We start from the raw sequence: 24,784 nt of genomic DNA on the forward strand, positions 1-24,784 counted from the left end.
TGACAGTACAGAGCAGCCATCACCTTCTTTGGTCCCAAAGGTAAATAGAAGCTTCCTTTCCTTTAATATTCTGGATTGCCTACTGTCACACACGTGCGAATAGGAGGCAATCAAAAGGTCCTGAGGTGAGTGAATGGCTACAGGATGGGGGTTGTATGATGGTACTAATGCCTCTCTTTCTGACTCTGCAGAATGAAGGAAGGCAAATAATCATTCAATACCCACAACTACCCATATCTCAATCGGTTCACCATATACTTCAGTTCCCAATACGATGACGTCATTTTCGTCTCCATCATGATGACATCACTTCTGGCTCCTACAGATGACGTCACTCCCGGTCCCGCCATGATGATGTCACTTCCGGCTCCTACAGATAACATCACCTCCTGCTTCCGTCATTTCCTGTAGCCACCATATATAAACCGACTGAACCTCATCACGCTTGTCGAATGTCTGATAAATGTTTTCCTTATCATCCTTGACCAACAAAACATTATACGGGGCCATTCCCCAAACCTTTATGCTTGTCTTTGTGACTAATTTATCACACTACATTCTAGCCACCAACCTGTCCCCACCAAAACCTTCCACCCCCACCAGTCATTGTTACAACTATAGCAGGACCCTTGTGATCACTGATATGTTGCCACTCTTGGAGCAGTTGTTGAGTGACAGAAAACTAAATGGAAAATAACTGCTACGTGTGTGCCCACACAGAACACAAAGTGTGAACAAGAGGGAGATGGAGAGTAGAAAAAAAGACATCCTGCACCACAAAACACCTTTTTTTTTACGTACACAATGCAGGAGGAAATGAAGCTTCCACATATCCGGCCAGCCACAAGGGATTAAAATGTGTAGAGACAACACCTGCACACCGCTGAGCTCAATTAGCCCAATCTGCAAATTAAAAGAAACAAAATAATTAAAAAATATGAAACTAATAAAATTAGCAAGATTTGTAAATCATATTTACATATACAAAATTAACAATAATCACCATCCCCATTCACAACAATGCAAAGTCTGCATAATGAACAATTAAAATATCTCCACAATGTCACTCTGATGTTCATATTACCTGGCTATGCATTTTTTCCATCCATCACAGCACACCAATTAACAAATTGTTGGCAGTGTATGTAAGACAAGTAATTAGCACCACACTCACAATGGCAGCTGTAGGCGAAAACAAAACAGACAGCAGAGCTCAGTTTAACAAGCTGGGATACAAGATAGGCAGGACACGAGCATGGTGGACATCATTGCTGCTTCACAGCTCCAGGGCTGATTTAAGATCTGAATCCCTCTCTATGTGGAGTCTCCACATTCTCCTTCAGTCTGTGTAGGCTTTTCGCAGGGTACTCCAGTTTTCCTTCTGCATCCCATATGTGTGCTTGCTATGTTAGGTGATGACTGTAAGCTAGTTTGGTGTAAGTATGTGTGTGTGTGCATGAAGGAATTAAGGAGTTGAACGTTTTCAGTTTAATCAAATTGAGATTACATGATTGAAGTGTTTAAAACTATGAAAGGAATTAGTTCAGCGAATCTAAGCTGTTACTTGCAAATGAGTTCATAAAGAACACAGGGACACATGTTGGAAATTTGTTAAAACTAAGTTTCACACAAACGTTAGGAAGTTTCCCTCCACACAGCGACCTTTAGACATATGAAGTAAATACACAAGAAGTGTGGTGGACAGTAGGACTCTAGTGACATTCAAAACGTGACTTGATGTTGTTTTGGAAGAATGAGGTGGATAGGATGCATGGTGTCACGTATGAGTGTTTGTGGATCACCCTGAACAAGGTACAACCATTCCAGCTTGAGAGAGGGTGCTAGCACTAACCTTCTCCTCTGTTCTTCTCTATGCAACACTGAAAAGATGTCCTGTGAGGGCAATTGACTCCACCCCTTCTCCTGCCTTTAAAGCCTTTTGCTGCTGCCAGAGTGACACAGTCAGTTCTGAATCGACTGCACCATAGAGCGGAGCTCCCCAAAATCTAGTGAAAGACAATTGTCAAAGCAAGACAGCTTTGTTTGCCTGAGTTCTTTCTGTTCTGTTGAATATAGTGGTGCACATAGTGGTCTTTTTGTTTTGTTTTGTGACTGAATTAAATGAGGATGACCATGTTGGCACTCCCGACATTTTTCTGTGGGCACCTGCAGTGTCTTATTAGATCACAATGGCCGGTTATTCTAATGTTTTAAAATGTGTAAATACTCAATCCGAAGTTCTGACAGGTTTGTCAAATGGAAAACAAGGATAACTATAGTGCACTGTTTGTTTACTAAGTGACTACTTTTTTTACTGTTTTCATTGATGTTTAAAACCCAACTAAATGACTTGTTACATAGCAATAACAAAGTAGCCCTGATTCTGAATTCTTAAAGCAAGAAGGCTGACAAATTTTAACTGGGACAACATTCTAACTCTAAACCATATAAATTATGAATCTTATTTTTCGTTAAATAATGGAGTATCTAAATTACTGAAGCTTGTCATGCAATATCCCTTAATGTGCTAAGGCATGACAGCAGTTGAAGATGTCTAGATGTTGAATAAGGCAGATTACCAGTGACAGATATTACTCTATTTCTATCAATGGTTAACCAAAATGCTCTTTCATATATTAAAAATAAATCATGCTTGTTTCTTCTGTTAATTCTTTCGGTTAACTTCAGGTTGAGAAATATACAAATAGCATGTAAGGTGAGTATGAATAAAAAGAACTAGATGCTGACTAAATGATCCCTTGAAGAAGGAGTCTGATGAGGTATTGTAGTTATTTAATAAAGTATCTATCTATCTATCTATCTATCTATCTATCTATCTATCTATCTATCTATCTATCTATCTATCTATCTATCTATCTATCTTTTTCCGATATGATGAATATTTTAATAAAGCTGTTTTGTGCTTATGGATGATTTCTTAAAATTCTAATTACTAGCTGTGTATTCTTTTCCAAATATGTACCTGCCTATGGACTTAATATTTTAGTTGGTTGGTCCTTACAGAGCTCATGTGTGGTCAGGGGACAAGGCCTTGGAGCTGTTGCCTTGACTGGCAGGGTGGAATCTAGCCCAAAGGAGTTCTGGCTACTTGATGGTTATCAAATCCATTAGGTTTATATGAGTTTAGAATGTTTCACAAAAAGTCTGGATTATAAAACATAACACTTGATTATTGAGAAACATCTTACTAGCTGATGCTTTTGCAATGTAGATCTTAGGCCAAATAGAATCCAAAGAAAACACAACTTGATATACTGTACACTAATGGAATGGATACTGTTGATGCCCCATGACTCTGGAAATCTCTGCTTGAATCCTGAATGGGTGCATTCAAGTGTACTCATGTGACCTTCACACAGGACAAAGGAAATTTAACAATTGAGAGGAGACCTTTCAGTCCATCGGGCTTATTTGTTTAGATAATAGCTAAGCTGTCCCAATATCTCATCTAGGTACCTCTTAAAAGTTGTGAAGGTTTCTGCTTCAACTACATGTCTCAGTAGTTTGCTTCAGATTACTGTAAGTCTTTCTGTACAGAAGTGCTGCCTGGCATCAATCCTCTTAATTCCCACTGGTGTCCTCAAGTACGTGATTCACCCTTAAGTTGAAAGAATTTTGCTGGACTGACTTTATCATTTTGCCGTTGAGAATTTTGAAGACTTGCTTTAGGTCTCCATGTACTCTCCTCTGCTTGAGACTGAACAGGTTTAATTCCCAGAGTCTGTCAGAGTAGGACATGCCCTTAAGCCCTGGGGAGCACTGCTCTGCACAGCCTCAAGCGCTGCTATGTCTTTCTTGTACTGTGGTGACCAGAACTGCACACAGTACTCCAGATGTGGTCTGACTAGTGCATTATAGTCTGAGCATAATGTCGCTGGATTTATATTCAACACTTTTTAACAGTATAACCTAACATTTTATTTGCCATTTTAATAACTTCTGCACATTGCTTAGATAATGAAATTGTTGGATCAATATAAACTTCTAAATACTTTTCAGAGGTCTCTTCCTTTAGGATTGTACTTTATATCTTGTATTTATAACTGATGTTCATTTTGCCACTTTTCTGCATTAAAACTTTATTTATCCATGCAGGTGGTGCAGTGGTAGCGTAGCTGCCTCGCAATAAGGAGATAATGGGTTTGTGTCCCGGGTGTGCAGAGCACTTAAAGTAGTGAGAAAAGTGCCAGATAAATGTAATAAAATATTATTATTTTCCAAGTGTTCACCCACTTCGGCAGCTTGCCCAAATGTTTTTGAATTGTTTATGCTGTCTCTTCAGTGTCAGGCATTCCTCCAATTTTAGTGTCATCTGAAGTTCACAAGATAACTAACTACACTGCAATTGATATCATTAAAATTAATCAGAAAAAGAAATTATCCAAGGACAGACTCCTGGAAGCGTCTATTGACGACTTCACTCCGTTTGGAGTGTTATCTCTATCTGTACTCTTTGTCACCTGCTGGTTAACCAACATGAGATCCAGTTTTTTAAGGTTACCACTGATTCCTACAACTTCTAGTTTCACAATTATCTTCAGTATGAGACTGTACCAAAACTATGATCCAAAACTATTAATGTTAGCATAATTGGTGAGTCAAAATTGACCCAGTGTGACTGAGTGTGAGTATCGGTCCCTGTGACACACTGGAAGACCATGTAGAGTTGATTTTTATTTTGTATTTGTTATAGCTAGGATCTCATGGCTGAGCAATTGAGAATGTGCTCTAGAAAAAAAGATGTATATAAATTTCTTATTAAAATAGGTTATATAATGCTATCAAATACCACAACTCTTAAAAAATCAAATATGTACATTGAATAAACAGGGTTATTTGAGACAGGCATGTAATGATTGCAATATTAATTGGAGAAAACAAGTTTTGAAATGTAATTTATGAACTGGGAACATAACTTTGTAACTGAGCAGTAAGAATTAATCATCCATCCATCTTTTTCTGAAACTCCTACAACAAACCAAGAACCAGTCATGGGTTGGGTGCCAATCTATTGCAGGACACAAGCACATTTTGCTCTTACTGAGAGAAATTAGTGATGGACCATTGACGGCACGCAGAGGAAAACCTGGAAAATTTCTACAGACTGTAGATTATCCAAAAATGTCCTCCCAGCATTATGCGTCTGCTTCAGACAGAATTAAATCATGATAGCAAAAATGACCATAATGAAAAACAAAAACAAGGACTATTAACATTCAGCAAGCAAGCTGACTAGAATAACTCTCACATTCCTTCCGTGATATATTGCCTAGTATTAGTTCTTGCCAGTAGATGGTGCTGTTTCTTTCATGTATAATTCCAATAGGGTTTTTTTTTCTTTGACGTTTATTTTTGTTGATTATTGCAGGTTTTCGCGCAAATGGTAATATACAAAGTTCAGAAAATAAACGGAGTCTTTTTCCAGGATATTCATCTTGGTGGAAACTCACTTTAATACATAATAGTGGTGACGAGGAGGGCATCTGCTGGACAATCTGGCATGCTGCTACAAAAGAATCATAACTTAAATTTGGAGGATATTACACCCACCCCGTCAGAAACAGTTCAGCGACTTCATTTTAACAGGGGGAACCAAAAGCCAGATGAAAGCATTGCAGCTTACACTGCGGAGCTTCCAAGGCTGACTGAAAATTGCAATTTTGGTAACAGTTTGGATTTCTTGCTGAGAGACAGACTTGTATGCGGGGTCAGAGATGACGCTCTTCAGAGGCAACTCTTAGCAATATCAAATTTAACTTTTGCTTTAGCTCAGGAAGAAGCACTTGCGTATGAGGCTGCATCAGTACACTCAAAAGAAATACAGGAATCATCTATTAAATTGTGCACATCAGACACCCATCAGCTGCAAAATAGAGACCCCAAAACAAAATCTTATTCCCTACACTCCGACTCTTTGGACCTCGCTCAAGGAAATTACAATAATTGTGGGGGGAACCACAGATGTGATGTTTGTCGTTTCAGAGAAGCTCTGTGTCATAAATGTAAGCGCCATGGGCCTCTACAGGGAGCATGTTGCCAGAGGGCAAAGGTAAGCCAGCAAGTGCAAGTGCATCTCACAAAGTAGAACAAAAAGGCAGTACAGCCGATGAGAGGTTTGAAAATGGACCTGATACGTGTCTGTTCTGCAGAAATCATCAACAGTGTGGGAGCTTGTACAACCAGACACATGACATATACTCTTGTCGCATTACAAGGAGTTCCATAAAGGGTGGAAGTGGACTCAGGATGTTAGTATTCCGTAATCTCAGAGGAGACCTACCATACATCATGGCCAGTGAATGCTCCTCATATTGTACCCTGTGATATAACAAACAAAATGTTACCATGCTGGGTGCCTGCTCAGTCAAGATACATTATAGGAAGGACAGAGGTTATTTACACCTTATTATTGTTAAGGGCCAAAAGGCCAGTCTACTTGGTGGAGAGTTGTTTATCTCTTTGAGGGCTGAATATTTTTTCCAAAAAAACTCAGTTTTCTGAAAAGCACACATAGCAATGGTTTCACACATAAGTCAACATAAATGCCTGTTGCTATGTACTGTGGCTGTTGTTAGTATATGTTCAGCACCTCTGGCAGCAGTGGCTGCATGGGGGCACCTCAATGGTCAGCAGGAATGCATGGTGGGCTAGGTGCCTGACTGTTTTCGCACAGCAGGTGGGTGGCAGTGAGGGTTGCAGTGTCACGCAATCTGGTTTGTACTGCTCGACATCATAAGTGGTGGTCCTACCAGGCAAACGCTTCTGTAGGCACATCAGCTGCACAAAAGTGTTCAGTGCCACGATCAACTGGGGACCGATCAGATGATGCTGGTACCTCACTTTTGTTTTTGATATTCATCTCCAGATCACTTGCATCAAACTCGGAGTCCGATAAGTCAGAGTCCTATTCAACGAAATTACGTAAAACATCCATGGAGTATTTTGATTTGCACATTCGTTTTGATCTCCCACCAATTGTCGGTGCCATTTTAGAGGTTGTTTGCTGTTTTCCTCTTATGTATGCATAGGGAATCGAGGTTAAATCAACAAACCTATGTAACTTTTCTTCTAGTAAAGAGAGTCAAACTAAAACGTAAGGGTGAGTTTTGTTGCAGTTTACACTTGATCTACTCCTGAATTTTGACAAAAGTCGACATCAGCCCTGGAAGTGTTAAACCACAAGGAATTCATTTAACAGAAATACACAGCCTTGCCACTGACCCAATAGTCAATCCTAAAAGATTTTAGTTGTGTGTTTGAAGAGGGTTTGGACAAATTTAAAGGGGCACCAGTCTTCTTTTCAGTTGGACCTCAATGTAGCACCCATATGTTTAAAACCAAGAACTGTTGCTTTTGCTCTCTGCCCAAAAATAGAGACAGAACTCGATCATCTAGTGAAGCAGAGTGCACTAGTTTCAGTAACTCATTCCATCTGGGCCACCTCTATTGTTCCTGTATTAAAACTGAATGGTGAGGTTCAAATATGTGCTGACTACATATCCACAATTAATAAGGCGTACAGGAGTACCCATACCAGATTCCATCCATCAATCAGTTAGCAAAAGGAGGAGTTTTTGTAAAGCTAGACCTGGCACAAGCGTATCAACAATTGCCAGTGGATGATGCAGCTGCAGATGCACAGACCATAATTACTCACAAAGGTGCATCCAGAGTTGCTTGCCTGCAATATGCGGTTTGTGTTACTCCTGGGATTTTTCAGAAACTGATGGATGACCTCCTTTCAGGCCTCAAGGGAGTGGTTCCTTATTTTGATGATATTTTAAATGGAGCAGAGACCATGCAAGCCTTGGCTGAAAAGCTGTATTTAGTACTACAACGATTTGCCGATGTAGGCTTGAGACTAAAATAACACAAATGTGTGTTTGGTGTACCAAGTGTAGAGTTCCTAGGGTTCAGAGTTAATACTGAAGGAATTCATCCAACTACCACAAAGGTTAAAGCGATCCATGAGACTCCAACACCAAGTAATAAACAGGAGCTGCAAGCATTTCTTTGACTGCTAAACTTTGATCACTCATTTTTAAAAGATAAGAACACTGTGGCAGAGCCACTTCACAGACTGCTGGATAAAAATGCTGTTTGGAAATGGTCCAACAACCACAAGAGAGCTTTTAATGAACTTAAAAAAGTTGCTATCGTTAGATAGTATTTTAGTGCATTATGAATTGGAGAAACCACTTAATCTCACCTGTGATGCTTCCCCGTATGGAGTAGGAACTGTTCTGAGTCACACAGTAAGTAGCAGTCGTGAAGCTCCAATTGCATATTACTCGAGGACTATGACCAGCACAGAAAGAAATTATTCACAGATTGATAAAGAAGCATCGGCTGTCGTTGCAGGAGTAAAAAAATTTCACGAGTACCTAAATGGTAGGAGTTTCACAATCATCACTGACCACAAACCTTTATTGGGGCTGTTTTAAAGGAAATGGGCTTACACCACAAATAATTTCACCTCACATGCTCATGTGCTAATTACTGTTAAATGCATATGACTATGAACTTCTGTATCACCCAGGAAAAGATGTGTTAAGCTGTTTACCCCTCAAGACCCCAGAATTTGAAATTCCTCCAGTATCAGTGGTTCTTATGCTGGAATTTATCTCCATACCCTCCTTGCAGGCATCTGATATCGTATGCATGATGACAGCAGATCCAGTGTTAGCCCATGTGCTGAACTGGGTGTGGAAGGGGTGGCCAAAGGAAAAATTAGGGGAGGACTTCAAGCCATTTGAAAAGTGTCAGCATGAGCTGTCTTCATACAGGGGCTGTCTTCTATGGGGATCAGAGTAATAATTCCACAGAAGGCACAAACCTTATTGTTCACTGCTCTACATGAAGGCCACCCTGGTATGGTAAATATTAAGGCTCTTGTCAGGAGCTATGCGTGGTGGCCTAAAATGGATGAACAAATAGAATGATGTGTAGCTAGCTGTACTTCATGTCAAACTACTGTACATGGCATGCTCCGACCAAAACTGTTTGTCACCCATGGGAGGTAACCAAGAACCTTTTGGTCACAACTGCACATTGATTTCGTTGGACCTTACCAAGGGCAAACTTTTTTTCCTTGTTGATTCCTCTTCAAAGTGGTTAGAGGTCAGCCCAGTTTTTGTTGTAACATCAGCTGCGGTCATTCATATATTAAGGAAGTTGCTTGCCATACTTAGACTTCCGAATACAACTGTGTCTGATAATGGTGTACAGTTTACTTCGAAGGAGTTCCAGGCATTCCTGGGACGTAATCTCGTTCATGATATCAAGCCAGCTCCATTTCACCCAATCTGAAATGGCTAAGATGAATGCATGGTGCAAACTACTAAAGAGGCACTTAAAAGAATTGTGGTTGGAGACTGGCATCTAGGACTGTCAAAGTTCCTGCTGCAACAGCATGTAACTCTTTGTTCCAGTACAGGATACAGTCCAGCAGAACTACTGATGAACAGAAAACTTAAAAGATGCTTAGATCATCTCCCCTGGATCTAGCATCAGATTTCAAAGAAAGAAGGAGTTTCAGTTTTGTAAAGTAAGACACAGTCCAACAAGACAGTTTATATCAGGGCATATTGTGTATGCAAGAAATTATGCAACAGGGCCTTGGTGGATGCCAGCAATGGTAGTGAGAGCTATGGAGTCAGTAGCTTACGAGGTTAAAACTGATGATGGCCAAAAAATTATGAGACACACCGACCATCTTAGAGGGCAAGTAACTAACTCAGTGCCTCAGGAGATTGAGAGCAACCTGGAAAATCATGAGGAGCATTATAACACACTGTCAGCCACGCCCCAACAATCCCATGACACCTGATCAGATTCAGGAGGCGCCCACTGAAGTTACTCCAATCGAGGGCCTGTCAAATGTTGAACTGGACGCCCAAAAAGGGTTATGTTATCTAGGGGGAGGAATGTGATATATTGCCTAGTATTAGTTCATGACAGTAGATGGTGCTGTTTGTTTCATGTATAATTCCAATAGGGCTTTTTTTTTGACGTTTATTCTTGTTGATTATTGTATGTTTTAGCGCAAATTGTAATATGCAAAGTTCAGAAAATAAACGGAGTCTTTTTCCAGGATATTCATCTTGGTGGAAACTCACTTCAATTCAATATACTTTCAGCTTTGCCTAATATATAATGCCAGACGCTGACCGGATTTTGAAGGCAGTGTAATAGATGAGGAAGGGACGTTTGAAGATTACAACTCATGCTGGTGGTATATCACCAGTGACCTAAGCGGCAAGCTGTCTCCTAGACTACAGGTACCACTTCTTCTAATTTTCTGGCTTAGCAGTAGAATTCTGTAAGCCAGGATTAAACAAAATTCAATCAGTCCTAATAAGAAAGATTAGTTTAGGACGTCGAGACAGGACCAAGATACACGATTAGTTTACATGCCCTGCCACGCATCACAAAAATAAAATAAACCGATATCTTCGTATGGGCACTTGTTCTTTTCCAGGACAGATCACATAAACAGATCTGTTTTTTAAACAAGGCTCCGCAGCCCGGCAGCTTTAGACACGCCCCTTGGAAACAGTTGTCAAAGCGCGTGGTCGGCATAGCGACGGGACGCTGTCTGCGTGCTCAGCCTGAAGTGTTCACAGGGAGGCCGGAGGAAAACCTCAAGCTTTTGGGCTACAAAAACTGACCCTTCCAAATGCTTTGTGTTGATTTAACTTCTTACACTTTATAGGTCGAAGCTGGAGCCCGCGTTGGAAAAATGTCGGATATACTTTGTCAGTGGCTCAACGGAGAGCTGCAACTCTCGAAACGTGTCGGTGAGTTTCGTTAAATATCAAAAGTCTTCATTTTGGACCCCAGCCGCCGCCGACTGTTTGAAATGCGTTTTAGAATTTTGACAGACTGTCATTATCTTTACTTTACTCAACACCTGTATCCAATATTTGTTTGAGAATGACATAACATAACAATCGCAAAGAAACACCTACGTGTTTATTACAGTGCCATTTAAAAGAGTTACTTACCCGGTATTGACTGAATTTAAGTCTGTACTTTATGAACTGAGGTGAAGTTATTAAACGAACGTCGAACGTCAAGCCCACTTTACCATCGGGAGGTCCGCGGTTTCTGCCTTGTGTCTCTTGATCCCCGTATGCTTACTTCAGGGCCCTCGTATTGCAAAAATGAATTAATAAAATTAATGAACTCATTCATTCGTCCATCATTAAACTTTCTTAGACTATTTAAGAGGTCGCGATGACCTGAGGCCATGTCTTTACTCTGTATTGTTTTTTCAAATCTAGGTATTTTCTTTTAGGTGGGTAAAGATATTAATGGATAATATGTATATCGTAGCTATATCATACTGCGATTAAGGTGATGACCATGTTTGGGATGCTTCCCGGCAAGGATGCCTTCCCTGTTATAGGTGCATGTTATTTCCTTGTTTCTTCCCCAAGGTATAAATTTTATATAAAATGGTTTATTTTGACTCAAAATTTGAATATGGATACTGTATTCACAATATTCCCCTCCCCCTTATAATAATTATCGTTATTGGATTATTTATATATTTATTTATACATTTTATTTAATAGGCGCCTTTCTTAGCACTCAAGGTCACCTTACAATGAAATAAAACAACATTAATAAAAATATAAAAACAAATAGGACAATAAAATCAAGTAACAATAAGGGTACAGAGGTTATAACGAACATCAAAGGTATCTGGCTGTAACAATGGGAAAACTCATAATTACTATGCCAGTTTGAAAAGATGGGCTTTGAGGGCAGTTTTAAACTATGTTATTGAGTCTTGCTGATGAATATGAGATAGAAGAGAATTCCAGAGTTGAAGGGCACTATGAGAGAATGCCCAGGCTCCCATTGAACAGAGTTTGATGTGTGGTACAGAAAGTAAACCTGCAGATGAGGATCTGAGGGAACGAGAGGGAGTGTAAGTCTGTAGGAGATCAATAAGATAGATAGGAGCAAGCTTGTGGAGAGCTTTAAATGTTAAGAGCAGTGTGTTGTATTGTATTCAGATTAACCATTTCAAATTTAGAAGTAAGCACAGGCAGCTGTGCACTAACAGAAATCTGAAGATGCAACTATCTTTAGGAGTTTTAATATTCTTTCTGTTGGTTGGCGATGAGCATCCACATTACTTTATTTTAATTACCTTAGCTCATTTGGCAGATTACATATTACCTGAAATGTAATTTTTAAGCAAGTTATATGTTTAATTTACAGTACTATAATTATACTTGTACTTATTGAGCATATTATAAAGAACAACTGCACACCTGCTTATCCATGCAATTATCTAATTAGGCAAAGGGGCAGCAGCGCAAAGCCTAAAATCATACAGGCTAGGAGCTTCAGTTAATGTTCACATCGAACACTAGAATGAGAAAAATATGTGATCACAGTGACAGGCTGGTTTGAGTATTTCTTGGGATTCACACAGAGAGTTTACTTGGAATGGTGCAACAAACAAAAAAAACAAAAAAATCCAGTGAGCGACAGTTCTGCAGATGGACACGCCTTGTTCATAATAGACATCAGAGGAGAGCTAGAGGCCAGACTAGTTTGAGTTGACAGAAGGGATACAGTAACTCAGATCACCACTCTGTACAACTATGGTGAGCAGAAAAGCATCTGAGAATGCACAACATATTACACCTTGAGGCAGATGGGTTACAACAGCAAAGGACCATGTGAGGTTCAGCTCCTGTCAGCCAAGGACAGAACATTGAGGCTGCAGTGGGCACAGACTCACCAAAACTGGACAGTTGAAGACTGTAACCTGGTTTTTTGAATCTCCACAGATGGTATGGTCAAAGTTTGGTGCCAACAGCATGTCAATAGTCAATCATCCAGGCTGATGATGTTTGCGTAGTAGTCTGGAGGATGTTTTCTTGGTATACTTTGGGCCTGTTAATACCAATCAATCATCACTTGTTGCCATGGCCTATTTGAGTATTGTTGCTGACCATTTGCATCCCCTTATAGCTACGATTTACCCATCTTGTAGTAGGCACTTCTAGCACAATAGTTTATCCTGTCACAAAGCAAACTCATCTCAAACTGTTTTCACGAACATGACAATGAGTTCACTGTTCTTTAGTGGCCTTCTCAGTCACCAGATCTGAATCCAGTAGGACACCTAGTGCATGTGATTGCATGGAGGATTCCCAACATGAATGTGCAGCAGACAAATCTGCAGAAATTGTGTGATGCTGTCCTGCCCACATTGACCAGAATCTCGAAGGAATGTTTCCAACTTCTTGTGGAATCCATACCATGAAGAACTGAGGCTGTTTTGAGAGTGAAAAGAGGCTCTACTGAGTATTAGTATAGTGGGCCTAATAATTTGCTCACTGAGTGTAGAACTGGCACATTTTTGTACCTGCCTGTGTCGAGCAGAGGTTTACTAAGCAACTGTTGTAATAATGTAAAATAAATCAATAGACACACTGTTGCTCCACCAGTACCAGGAATAAAGTAGAACTAGAACAATCCATGTTAGTTTTTATTTATGAAACCTTTTAATAAAATTAATGCTTTGTACGTTGAATCCATGCTAACCTGGAATGTCAAAGTAATGCTGTAGTGACTTCTTGGTCACAGATTGGTTTCAGCCTGTGTTGTCATGCAGATGAGTCTCCTTCTCTTGATTGCTTGATACACACTTTTTAAGCACTCAGTTGGGTTTGTAATGTGCAATATTATTTTAATGTAATCTCTAGCATCAAATGTATTGTAACAATTCTTTTTGATACAATCTAACATGACTTAAAAACTTCAGTCTGCAAGAAGTTACTTAGTAAATTGACAGAAAATGGTGAAAACAATTATCCTGTACAGCATAAAATATACCATTACCATTTTCCCAACCCGCTGAATCCTAACACAAGGTCACGGGGGTCTGCTGGAGCCATTCCCAGCCAACACAGAGTGCAAGGCAGGAACAAACCCCGGGCAGGGTGCCTGCCCACGGCAGGGCAAGCATGAAATATATCATTCTTCAATCCACTTAATCCAGATTGGGATTGTAGGATGCCTGGAATTTTTTCTGGTAGCACTGGGCACAAGGCAGAACACAGCCCCAGATAGGGTGCCAGTTCATTTCAAGATTCACGTATGCACACACTTGCACTCACCTTGAGCCAAACCAGAATATCTAGTCAGACTTCACTCTTTAAAATAAAGATGCCAAAGTGACTTTACAATGTGATGCCTCAGGGAAACCATTTTTGGTAACCCAAAGGAACCATCAATTTGATCAACCTTAATTTATTTAGATCTGTAACAAGCTCCATAATGAATAGATGGTAAACGATTTGTGAAATACCAACGAGATCCTGATTTTAAAATGACTGTTGCTGCATACTGTAACATAGCCAAGTCTTCTTGATTTGTCAGAATCCTGCCAGGTTGCCTACTATTATACATTAAAAGTTTGTGTTTTCCACATTTTAAGAACTTTTTCAGAATCCAAAGAACACATGTACTTAGGACCCTTTGCTGAATTAAATTGTTCTTGGTTAAGCAGTGGTTCTCCGAGGAACCACACAACTCAGTTAAATGCCATTTTAGAACCATTGATTTTAAGAGTGATATAGCCATCGTGTCTCTTGGGATGTTGTATGACAGCCAGAATGCTCAGAGAACAAACCCTACAGACGTGGGGAGAATGTGCGGCTCCATGTGCAAAACTGCCTGGGTTAGGATTTGAATGCAGGACTCTAGCTGGATCTGGGAGGCAACAGTACTGCACTCTGTGCCTTTATGCCACCCCAGCACAAAACAGCATCCTGAAAAAAGATTACAATACAACAACACTGTAACATATTTTGAAAAAGCAGGGGAAAACGGACTCTTGTCATTGTTGTAGCTTTATTGTTGGATGGCAGGGTGGCACAGCTGTTTAAAGTTGCTGAATCACAGGCACAGCATTCTCTATTAGATTGTTATCCATGTGAAGCTGTCATGTTCTGCCTCTGTGTGCTGGGTTTTCTTCTGGCTGATTATGCATTCTTTTCACTTCCCTTAAAGACATTCATGTTAAGTTAAATTTATATTAAATTAGCCACAATACACAGGTAATACAATAATTAGTAATAAGTATTTGCTATCTCTCACCCTAAATGTACCTTCAGCATCTTTCCTCTGTATTTGTGAGTGTGAATGTCTCTTCACCAGTGCTCCCTTTCTCAGACACATTCTCATAAAGCCTACTTGTCAGATTTTGACATTATTTTCAGGGCACCTTTCTTGTCTCGTGTCTACGTTTATACTCCCTGTCTCTCAAGGTGACTCTCTCATCAGGCCACAAATGCTGTTTTTGCTCCTTGTGTATCTCACATTTGTACTTCCTCTTTCGATCGCATCACCAAAGCCAAATTGACCAATCACACAACAGGCAAACTGACCAATCGTACCATTCTAAGGGACAGTTGACACACACAGACCTTAGTGTTTCATCATATTATAAATACATGAAGGTTGTCCAAGTGGGAGACCGAACTGGGGTGCAAGCCTTTGTGATGTGTTGGTGCTGCCCACTATTTCACCATGATGCCTACAAACAATGAGCCAGTTAAGTTTGATAAGACTCTATTTCTTCTTCATCCTTTTAAAATTTGCTGGCCGTTTGTATTTCTCAACTGTTTGTATTGCAGAGGATTGTTATTTATTTATTTATTTACTTTGCATTAGGGCTCTTGTACATGACTATTACAATTACCTTTAATTATTTAGCTAAAAGACACATGGAATATGAATGAGTGATTTTATATGCTTTTAAGTTTATTTATTTACACATTTTCTGGAAAGTCAGCCAGTGGTTTGCAATTTTACCACATGGAACTGGCTTCCTGTACACGACTCTTGAGCCTGTTTTTTGTCCATATAAAGTTAACACATCATCCTCATGTCTGTTTTTTGTTTTCTTCTGCCTAAGTGAGGTAAGTTGTCAGTTCTAAGGGGCATACACACTGGTGTGCCACCCTTTACAGAGTTGATCCATGCCCTGCATCCAGTGCAGTTCGGATGAGCTCCACCTTCCATGATTCTGAATTGGATTAAGCAGGCTGGGAATGTTATGCTTTGTTATTTACATGCTTAAATGAACTCTTCAAGTTTTTCTTATTTATAATTGAGCATTTGGCCCTTAAGCATGATTTATTTGCAGTGTTTTAAATTAATTTTTTAAATGATTTTGCATATTTTTGCTAATTTCTGTAATACTATATTTTGTGTAATTATATTAAAACAGTGACACAGTTAAATACAATTTGACATTTTAAAATTTCATTTTGGTCTATGAAAAAATCAAACAAAAAGCTGCAGCAGGCCAAATAAGGCTGCTGCCTTTATAGTTGTATTGTACACCTACCTCCTAATTCTGTGTCCCTGTTTTTTTGGGAAGTGCTATTTTTTGTTTGTTTCTTTATTTAATTTTGATCTTGGCAAATGTCATCATGCCGCCTGAGAGCGGTTGATTGAAACGTCTCTAACATGGACGTCTAACTCATTTCCTGGAGGGCTGCACTGCCTGCAGGTTTTTTTTCCAGACACTTTCTCCTATATTAACCAATTGCTAATAATAATTGGCACCTACTATGTTTGCTTTAGTCTTAATTAACTGCTATTTTAATTGTTTCATTTTCTTATTTAATGAGTAGCCACTCAATAATGACATGCAAAACGAGGAATAGCATAGATCACACTTGTAAATGTGCCTTTGATACAATAATTGTCTCAAAAATTAACAGTATATGAAAAGAAAAAATAACACTGATTTGCTCTGGTCCACAAAATATTTATATGGTGATCCTAGAAAATGGAAAATCATTTGTGGAAATGACTGGTGTTGTAGAATGAGAACACTAAAGCTAAGCTAAATAGGAAATAGGCTGGAGTGAAAATGGTTTGAGATCCCTGCATTAGTTGGTCGTCTGTTGGCTTGCTTTGCATTACTTCCAGTTAAGGAAAATAAACAATTAAGCAAGTCTGTCACAATTAAGGCATACATATTATATTGAATTAGCAGCAGTAACTGGTTACTAACAAAGAAAGTGGACAGAATGAAATGCTGCAGCCACAGCGGCCTTCCTGAAACACTCACATTGAACTGCACTTAAGATAAATATTGTCTCACAAGTTTTGCAAATATTTTGGATGACAGAATATGTTTGGCTAAAGAAATGTATAAATTAAACATTATTAACATATGATATTACCTTGAAGTGATTTTCATATATTGTAATGGGATGAGTTTTTATTTTATTCTGCTCCATTGAATTATTTACAACAATGCGATGGGAATAAGTGAGCTCAGGTGAAGCTTCTCACTTTATCTTGCACAAAAGCAACAGTCAGCATATTTGACGAGAGGAAAGAAATTTTGTTTTATTTTAAAGTTCTCTGTTGCTAGAAATGTTACTGCTAATGTCATTTTTTGTAGTCCAGCAAAATGTGAAGTGGTTAGTAATACTGCCCAATGCATTTGGCATCTTGAACATCAATCTTGCATGTGGTTGTCGTCTATGTGAAGTTCACACTGTCCTCATGTCTGTGCAGGTTCATACATCCCAAAATATAAGGGATATTTTTACATATATTTTGGACTCATTTGTATAATCAATGTAAACATTTCTGTTTTTTTTTTATTTATAGAATCAAACTCGTTTACCAAAGATTTTTCAACAGGCTACCTGATTGGAGAGATACTTCACAAATATGAGCTCCAATCTGACTTTGATCAGTTTTCAATCAGCAGGTAAGCAATTAAAATTTTAAATACGTGTGTAAAATACATGACACCGACAGCAATCAGGCATTGGATTCAAACCCATGACATTGCCCACTACACCACCTTAAATAATATTCTGTATATATGCTGTATATAGTACAGTAATACAGTAATATTGTCACAGTGAAATTTGTACTTATATCATCAAGGCTCACCAACATGCAACATGTCGCCACTGTGTAGCACCATGATAAATAAGAATGTGTTAAATAATATAACTCCATTTTATTTCATAGAAAACACTCCTTACCCCTAGTAAGAGGAATCTGAAGGAGATAAACAAACTATTTAACATTTTTTTCCAGGAAGCAGAGACAAGACTACAACAAAGTACAGTGAAATTTGTATCTGGTTATCTGATGTACTACTTATCCCTTTTTCCATAGCACTTGTTCACTGCTCTCATTTCCTAAAATGTTGTGGGAAAACCCCCCAGAAACCTCCAGTATGTGTGTGTATATATACAGCATTGGGCTCATATATACACATGTGAAAACTTTGTATGTTTTAAGTACAATTATAGAGCAATGTATGTATACATAAGTTATACGTGTATATACAAATATGAAGAATACAATATTTTATAATAACATACTGTATATTTAGATATACATAGTGTAGGTGTAATTGTATAGATTTGTATATACACTGCTCACAAAAATTAAAGGAACACTTTTTTTATTGGGCCTGGCATGAAATCAATTAAACCTGTCTGATAATTTTCTGGTTGGTTAAGCAGCTGAGGTCATTGTTAATCACTTTCAGCTGTATTGGTGTTCATGGACTTAACGACAGGTGCACTAAAGTGGCAACAATTAGAAAACCCTCAAAACAGGACTGGTTTTACATGTGGAGGTCATTTCAAGTTTCTCCCTCTTGATCTTTTTTGGCTGGTTTTCCACTCGTGCTAGTTTTGGCTTGAGTAATCATCTCTACTGGCAGTATGAGGCGATTCCTTAACCCTACAGAAGTTGCACAGGTTGTCCAACTTCTCCAGGATGGCACATCCACACGTGCTGCAGCAAGAAGGTTTAATGTGTCTCCCAGCACAATCTCCAGAACATGGAGGAGATTTCAGGAGACTGGCTGTTATTCTCGGAGAGCTAGACAGGGCCGTAGAAGGTCCTCAACCCATCAGCAGGACCGATACCTGCTCCTTTGTGCACGCGGAACAGGCTGAGCACTGCTCATGCCCTACAGAATGACCTCCAGGGGGCCACTGGTGTGAATGTCTCTACCCAAACAATCAGGAACAGACTTCATGAAGATGGCCTGAGGGCCCGACGTCCTGTAGTGGGCCCTGTGCTCACTGCCCAGCACCGTGGAGCTCGACTGGCATTTGCTCAAGAACACCAGAATTGGCAAGTCCGCCACTGGCCCTGTACTTTTACAGACGAGAGCAGGTTCACCCTGAGCAGCTGTGATAGGCGTGAAAGAGTCTGGAGAAGACAAGGAGAACGATATGCTGCCTGCAACGCGTTCAACATGACAGGTTTGGTGGTGGGTCAGTGATGGTCTGGGGAGGCATATCCATGGAGGGACGCACAGACATCTACTGCGTAGGAAATGGTGCTCTGACTGCCATAAGGTATCGAGATGAAATCCTTGAACCCATTGTCAGACCCTACGCTGGTGCAGTAGGTCCTGGTTTCCTCCTAATGCACAACAATGCCCGGCCTCATGTGGCAAGAGTATGCAGGCAGTACCTGGAGGATGAAGGAATTGAAACAATTGAATGGCCTTCACGATCCCCTGACTTAAACCCAATAGAACATCTGTGGGACATTATGTTTCGGTCCATTAGGCGCCGCCAGGTTGCTCCTCAGACTGTACAACAGCTCAGGGATGCCCTCATACAGATCTGGGAGGAAATGCCACAAGACACCATCCGTCGTCTCATTAGGAGCATGCCCCGATGTTGTCAAGCATGCATACAAGCTCGTGGGGGCCACACAAGATACTGAAAAGCATTTTGAGGAGCAGAAATTAAGTTTTTGAAAAACGGACTAGCCTGCCACATCTTCATTTCACTCTGATTTTAGGGTGTCTACACAATTGAGCCCTCTGTAGGCAGAAAACTTTTATTTCCATTAAAAGACTTGGCATCCTTTTGTTCCTAAGACATTGCCCTGTCGTTATTTGTATAGATATTCAACTTCATATTGAGATCTGATGTATCTAATGTTTTTCTTTAAAGTGTTCCTTTAATTTTTGTGAGCAGTATATATATATATATATATATACTGTAGATGTACATTTTTAATTAAGCTGCATCACAGAATACTTAAATAAACCTATTATCAACATAATCCTAATTTTTTATTTTTGCAGGATGCCTGACTCTAAGCTTAATAATTTTACACGCATAGAGCCAACATTGCATTTACTGGGAATTCCATTTGATTTAAATATTGCCGAAGCGATAATGAAAGAGCAACGTGGAATAGCAGCAAGGCTTCTTTATCAACTTTTTATTGCACTCCAAAAGAAAAAAAAAGCCGGATTGACTGGAATTGCGATGGAAACTATGCGTCCTGCAGCACCAGCAAAGCTTCAGGCTATAGGAAGTGAAATCTATAAAGAGGTACAGTTACTGATGGATCGTTTACTCTGTCAACAATCATTTTGATCAGTCACTCTTATAATCAGTCTTTATTTACATTAGGCAGAAATCATGATGAAGTCCTTTAGAAAGTAAACAAGAAATAAAAGAAAATTTTCAGTAAATGTTTAGTTGTCATACATGACTATACATTTTGGGCATAGCTTTTTAAAACAAAAATATGTGATGACTGCTTAAGTTTTACGAGACAATGAAAGTGTTTCTGTGCTCCACATAGACCTGGGCAAAGCTGTCATAATTGTGTTTACTTTTGCACTATCACAGATACTTAGATACAATAGGCATTTAGATAGATAGATAGATAGATAGATAGATACTTTATTAAATGTATAAGACAAAAATTTAGGAAGATTCTTAAATATGTAATTCTGAAATCATTTGTTGAATTAGAACATTAATGAAGAACAATTTTGTGAAGAACCGGATATTCAGGTTTACAAGGTTTGCAGGTCCTATCCACCTATTTTTTTCAAAATAACAATGAGTCTGTAAAGTTTGACTCTGCCACAGTACTTGTTAATTTATCCCAGCGTAATCTACTTCCTGAAAAGACTGCTTGAAAGGAATCTGTATTGTGTCTTTATGAATACAGTTTATATTTTAATGTGCATAATTCTAGTTAGAAGAGGAACCAACAGGGGGAGCTACAGGTTTTAACTTGCTTTTGAGTAGCTCAGAGAATTAAAAGTTGTATTACTGAATTTAGTTTATTAAGTCATTGGATATAAGCAAAAAACGAAAGGCCTGGCTTCAAGGACTGTACGGGGTTTGTTTTTTGGCAGCACTTAAGAATAATGGCTTTAGTCGTTAGGTGCTATCTGACACAAAGAAAATTTTGTTGAGGCCTTGTTAGAGAGTAGTAAGTGACTTAAGGATGTACTGTAGGTAGTCCTGTTGTAAATTGAGATCCTTGGTACTTTAAGACCAACAAAGCATTTATTAAGGTCTTGTTATATATCAGTAACTGACTAATAGAGGAACCAAGGTACTGTAGCCCTCAGTCTAGTGTTATGTTTTTTTAAGTCTTAATTTAAATGAGATTTGTTGCTCCTTTTTTATCAAAAGTGTCATCCTGTGGTTGTTGTGTGTGTTGAAACCTGTCATAAGCAGGCATTGTTAAATGAAATACACTCAGGAATTAATTAGCTGGTATCTTTAGAGTCCATTTTTATAGGAAAATTTGATTTGTTGAAAAGACAAGACCACAAAAGATTGTCTTCTTGTGTTTAGCATATTTTGCTTGCTTCCGAAATGCCATGCATTTATTTATTTGTTAATTTTATTTCCAGTCTACCTCCAAAGTAGAAATAAAGAGGAAGAATATCTATCTTATTTATTATGGTTTGTGTTTCTATGTTTCCCTGAAGGAACTATACACTGCCTCTGACACTTTTATAGATCATGTCTTTTTAATCTCAGTGTAGACCTTCATTTGTGTTTTATTATTTTTGTGAATCATCCATTATTTAAAGGAATATTCCACACAAAAATTATATTTTGTATATGTTACTTACCCCATACAATTTGAAGTGGTGGCAAGGAAAACTTTTAAACTCATGTTTTTGTGGAGAAAGAACCTAAAAATTTAAACTGGGTAGAATCCAATGGTGACCAACTCTGAACAATGATATGAAGATATGAAAAAATCCATGGGGAGAAAAAAAAATCTCACGTAACATGTTTTGCATATTCTACATGTCCAGTATCCCTTAGCATTCTTAGTATGTGGAAAACACGTGCATTTTTTGCTAAAATAGTATCATTTACTTACTTCTGGAAAACTAATAAATAAACATGATAGACTCATTCCCACAACAAGTGTTTTTGAATTGTTTAGAGGATTCTTGACCAATGAATGAGGGGGAGCGGTGGAACTTTAATTCAAAAGCACCACACTGTGGGAATGAGTCTTTCTTGTTGATTTTCTGGCACAGAGTTTTCTGGAAGTAAGTGCAAATTAATTATGTTTGATTGGGCACCAATTGGTAGGGGATATATTTGAGTACCTAACCTTCCAAGTTAATTTTGAAGCTGGGCATCTCCATCATGAAGAAATTACTTTTTATGTTGTACAGAACCCCAAACCAAAAGTTATTTCACGTTTCTGTAGCTGCATAAGCACGGTCCTCGCGCTTTAATGGGAAATGAGTGTTTAGTGTTGTATTTGTGCATAGAATCTTCTCCAGAAATGAAGTGATGTTGCTTGACCTTTTTGCTCTCATCATTTCCTGGTCACTCTTTTTCCAAAATTTCTTCTCTGACCTCTGCCATTTTGATGATTACTCCTATTGTGAACTTTTATGATGGTTAAATAAAAGTCCACTTTTGGGGTACTAAGGTATTTTGAATTTTCTGTGTTCCTGATGGACTCCATACACAGCATACAGTTGCCATAGGAAGCACACACTTATGAAAAGCTGTACTCGACTTAAAAGAGTCAATCTCTCTTTGAAAAGGCAATTATCTGGCATTGAAATGAGAGGTTTAAGCATGCTGTGTGATTAGTTTATGGTATATGTGAGTAAGGTACAGGTAATAGCAATGAAATAAAAAACAAAGTTAGAAATGAGTGATGTGCAGACAAAAGACAGATAAGTATAATTGTGAGAGAAATTCCTGTTATGTGATAAGGAAAAGCAGAGTGAAGTGGTTTGGATATAGCAAGTCATATAGTCATACAAAGTCTACTAAAAGTGATCAATTAACATAACATGCACATTCAACGGCAAACACATGTGGGCAAAGGCTTAGCACGAGGCAGTGTTACAAATTACCATGCCATAATGTTAGCCTTGGTTTACTTTTTTAAAAAATGACAAGCTAGAATTTACTTTTATTAAAATGCACAATGCTTAAAGACCTAACCAAATAAATTTTTTTTTAATTAGCGTCTGAAAACTATTGTTCCTCGAGAAACGGATCTCAAGCTTCAAGAAGTATCAGAGAGATTTAAGGCAATTGGGAAAGGCATTGAGGAAAAGGCTATCCAGGTTCATTATGAAGAGATTAAAAAAATGAAAAAACTTCAGGAAGAATTACGATTACAAGACATAGAGAAGGTAAGACGATGTATTTTTACTCTGGCTTACGCTCTATTAATTGCAAATAAAGCAGAAAAGGTTGATGTGAATGCAATTACTTTATTCTAACTCTCTGTCTGCTTTGTTAATAAAGTAATTAAACCACAAAACTACCAATTTAATCCTCATCTTGAACTCACAGTCTACTCCAAATGTAAAAAATCTGATGTGATCAGCACTGACATACCCAATGTAAAATTTTGAATCTAGCAGGAAAATACTCCATACTGAATAAGCACAAAAACAGTAAAGTCCACTAGCGAAGCACACATTTTTTGCCCCCCCACCCCCTTAAATAACCCTAGGAGGGGGTCTCCTCCCTAAAAAAAGGTATTTACAATGGAGCTTCAATTTAATGTTCCCATATTTGGCATTTTCTCACATATAATGTTTTTTTTAGAGACTGTTGTTGAACATAAGACAGTCTACATTCACTCTGCCACTGAAAGTGACTTTATCCTGATTTGTGCCTTATATCTGATTTTTTTTTGACTGCTCAAGCTAATTTTGCGACTGATCCAAATCTGATATGAGTATGGATGTTTACCCTGAGCATACCCTACATGCGCAAAATGAATAAATACATTTTTTCAGACAGATCTGGTTGCTGCTTTACTCCAGTGCTGAACATTTATTAATTCATAAGCTTGTGATGGCAAGGAGGAGAATCAGGAAGCAAAAAAATCAGGGCTGTTTATTTGTGCATATTTATTATTGCCAGTGTTCTGTATATAAAAACAAGTGGCCCAAAGGACAGGAGACAGGACTGGTGTGGGCGTGGATGCAAAACAGTTGTTGTGAGAGTAATGTAAATCCTTTCTGAAAAGTTTTGATTTCATATGTTTTTTTTTCCTAATTAGTTTTACAAAAAATTCTAATTTGTGTCACATATAGTCTTGTCTCAACCAGGGTCCCCTCCCAACTGAGGTTTAAAGTTATTTTGTATGTTTCTTTATTTTAATTGTAATAGTTTTATGGTGATTATGTGCATCATTCTTATTTTTTGTTTGTCTATGCATATCAGCTGCTTTTGTTATGTTCTGTGTGTTTTGTGGGAGGTCCACCAAGATGTGGGGCCACCTGATAATCACCGCTAGAAACTGCCCTTTCCCCTATAAATCCAGAGGGTCTCCCACAGTTCCTGACAGTTCATTGTAAATGCGCTCTGAAGTCGGTGAGTTATTTATGTTTTGCTGTGCTTTTGTATATTTGTGTTTTAAACCGCTCTATCAGGATTCTTTCTGTATTGGGATTTTT

At 38.6% G+C, this 24,784-nt stretch overlaps 1 protein-coding gene across 1 annotated transcript in view; it reads left to right on the forward strand.

Annotated features, from left to right (window-relative positions):
- The first annotated feature begins 10,648 nt into the window (after positions 1-10,648).
- spef2 (sperm flagellar 2) overlaps positions 10,649-24,784 on the forward strand; it is a 159,825-nt gene continuing 145,689 nt past the window's right edge. The window contains exons 1-4 of the mRNA XM_039750519.1: positions 10,649-10,820; positions 17,689-17,791; positions 20,156-20,408; positions 23,336-23,506. Coding sequence (XP_039606453.1) covers positions 10,763-10,820; positions 17,689-17,791; positions 20,156-20,408; positions 23,336-23,506 — 585 coding nt within the window. The 5' untranslated portion in view covers positions 10,649-10,762. The remainder of the gene's footprint in view (positions 10,821-17,688; positions 17,792-20,155; positions 20,409-23,335; positions 23,507-24,784) is intronic.

The sequence above is a fragment of the Polypterus senegalus genome, chromosome 4 (assembly GCF_016835505.1).
Source record: "Polypterus senegalus isolate Bchr_013 chromosome 4, ASM1683550v1, whole genome shotgun sequence".
Lineage (NCBI taxonomy): Eukaryota > Metazoa > Chordata > Cladistia > Polypteriformes > Polypteridae > Polypterus > Polypterus senegalus.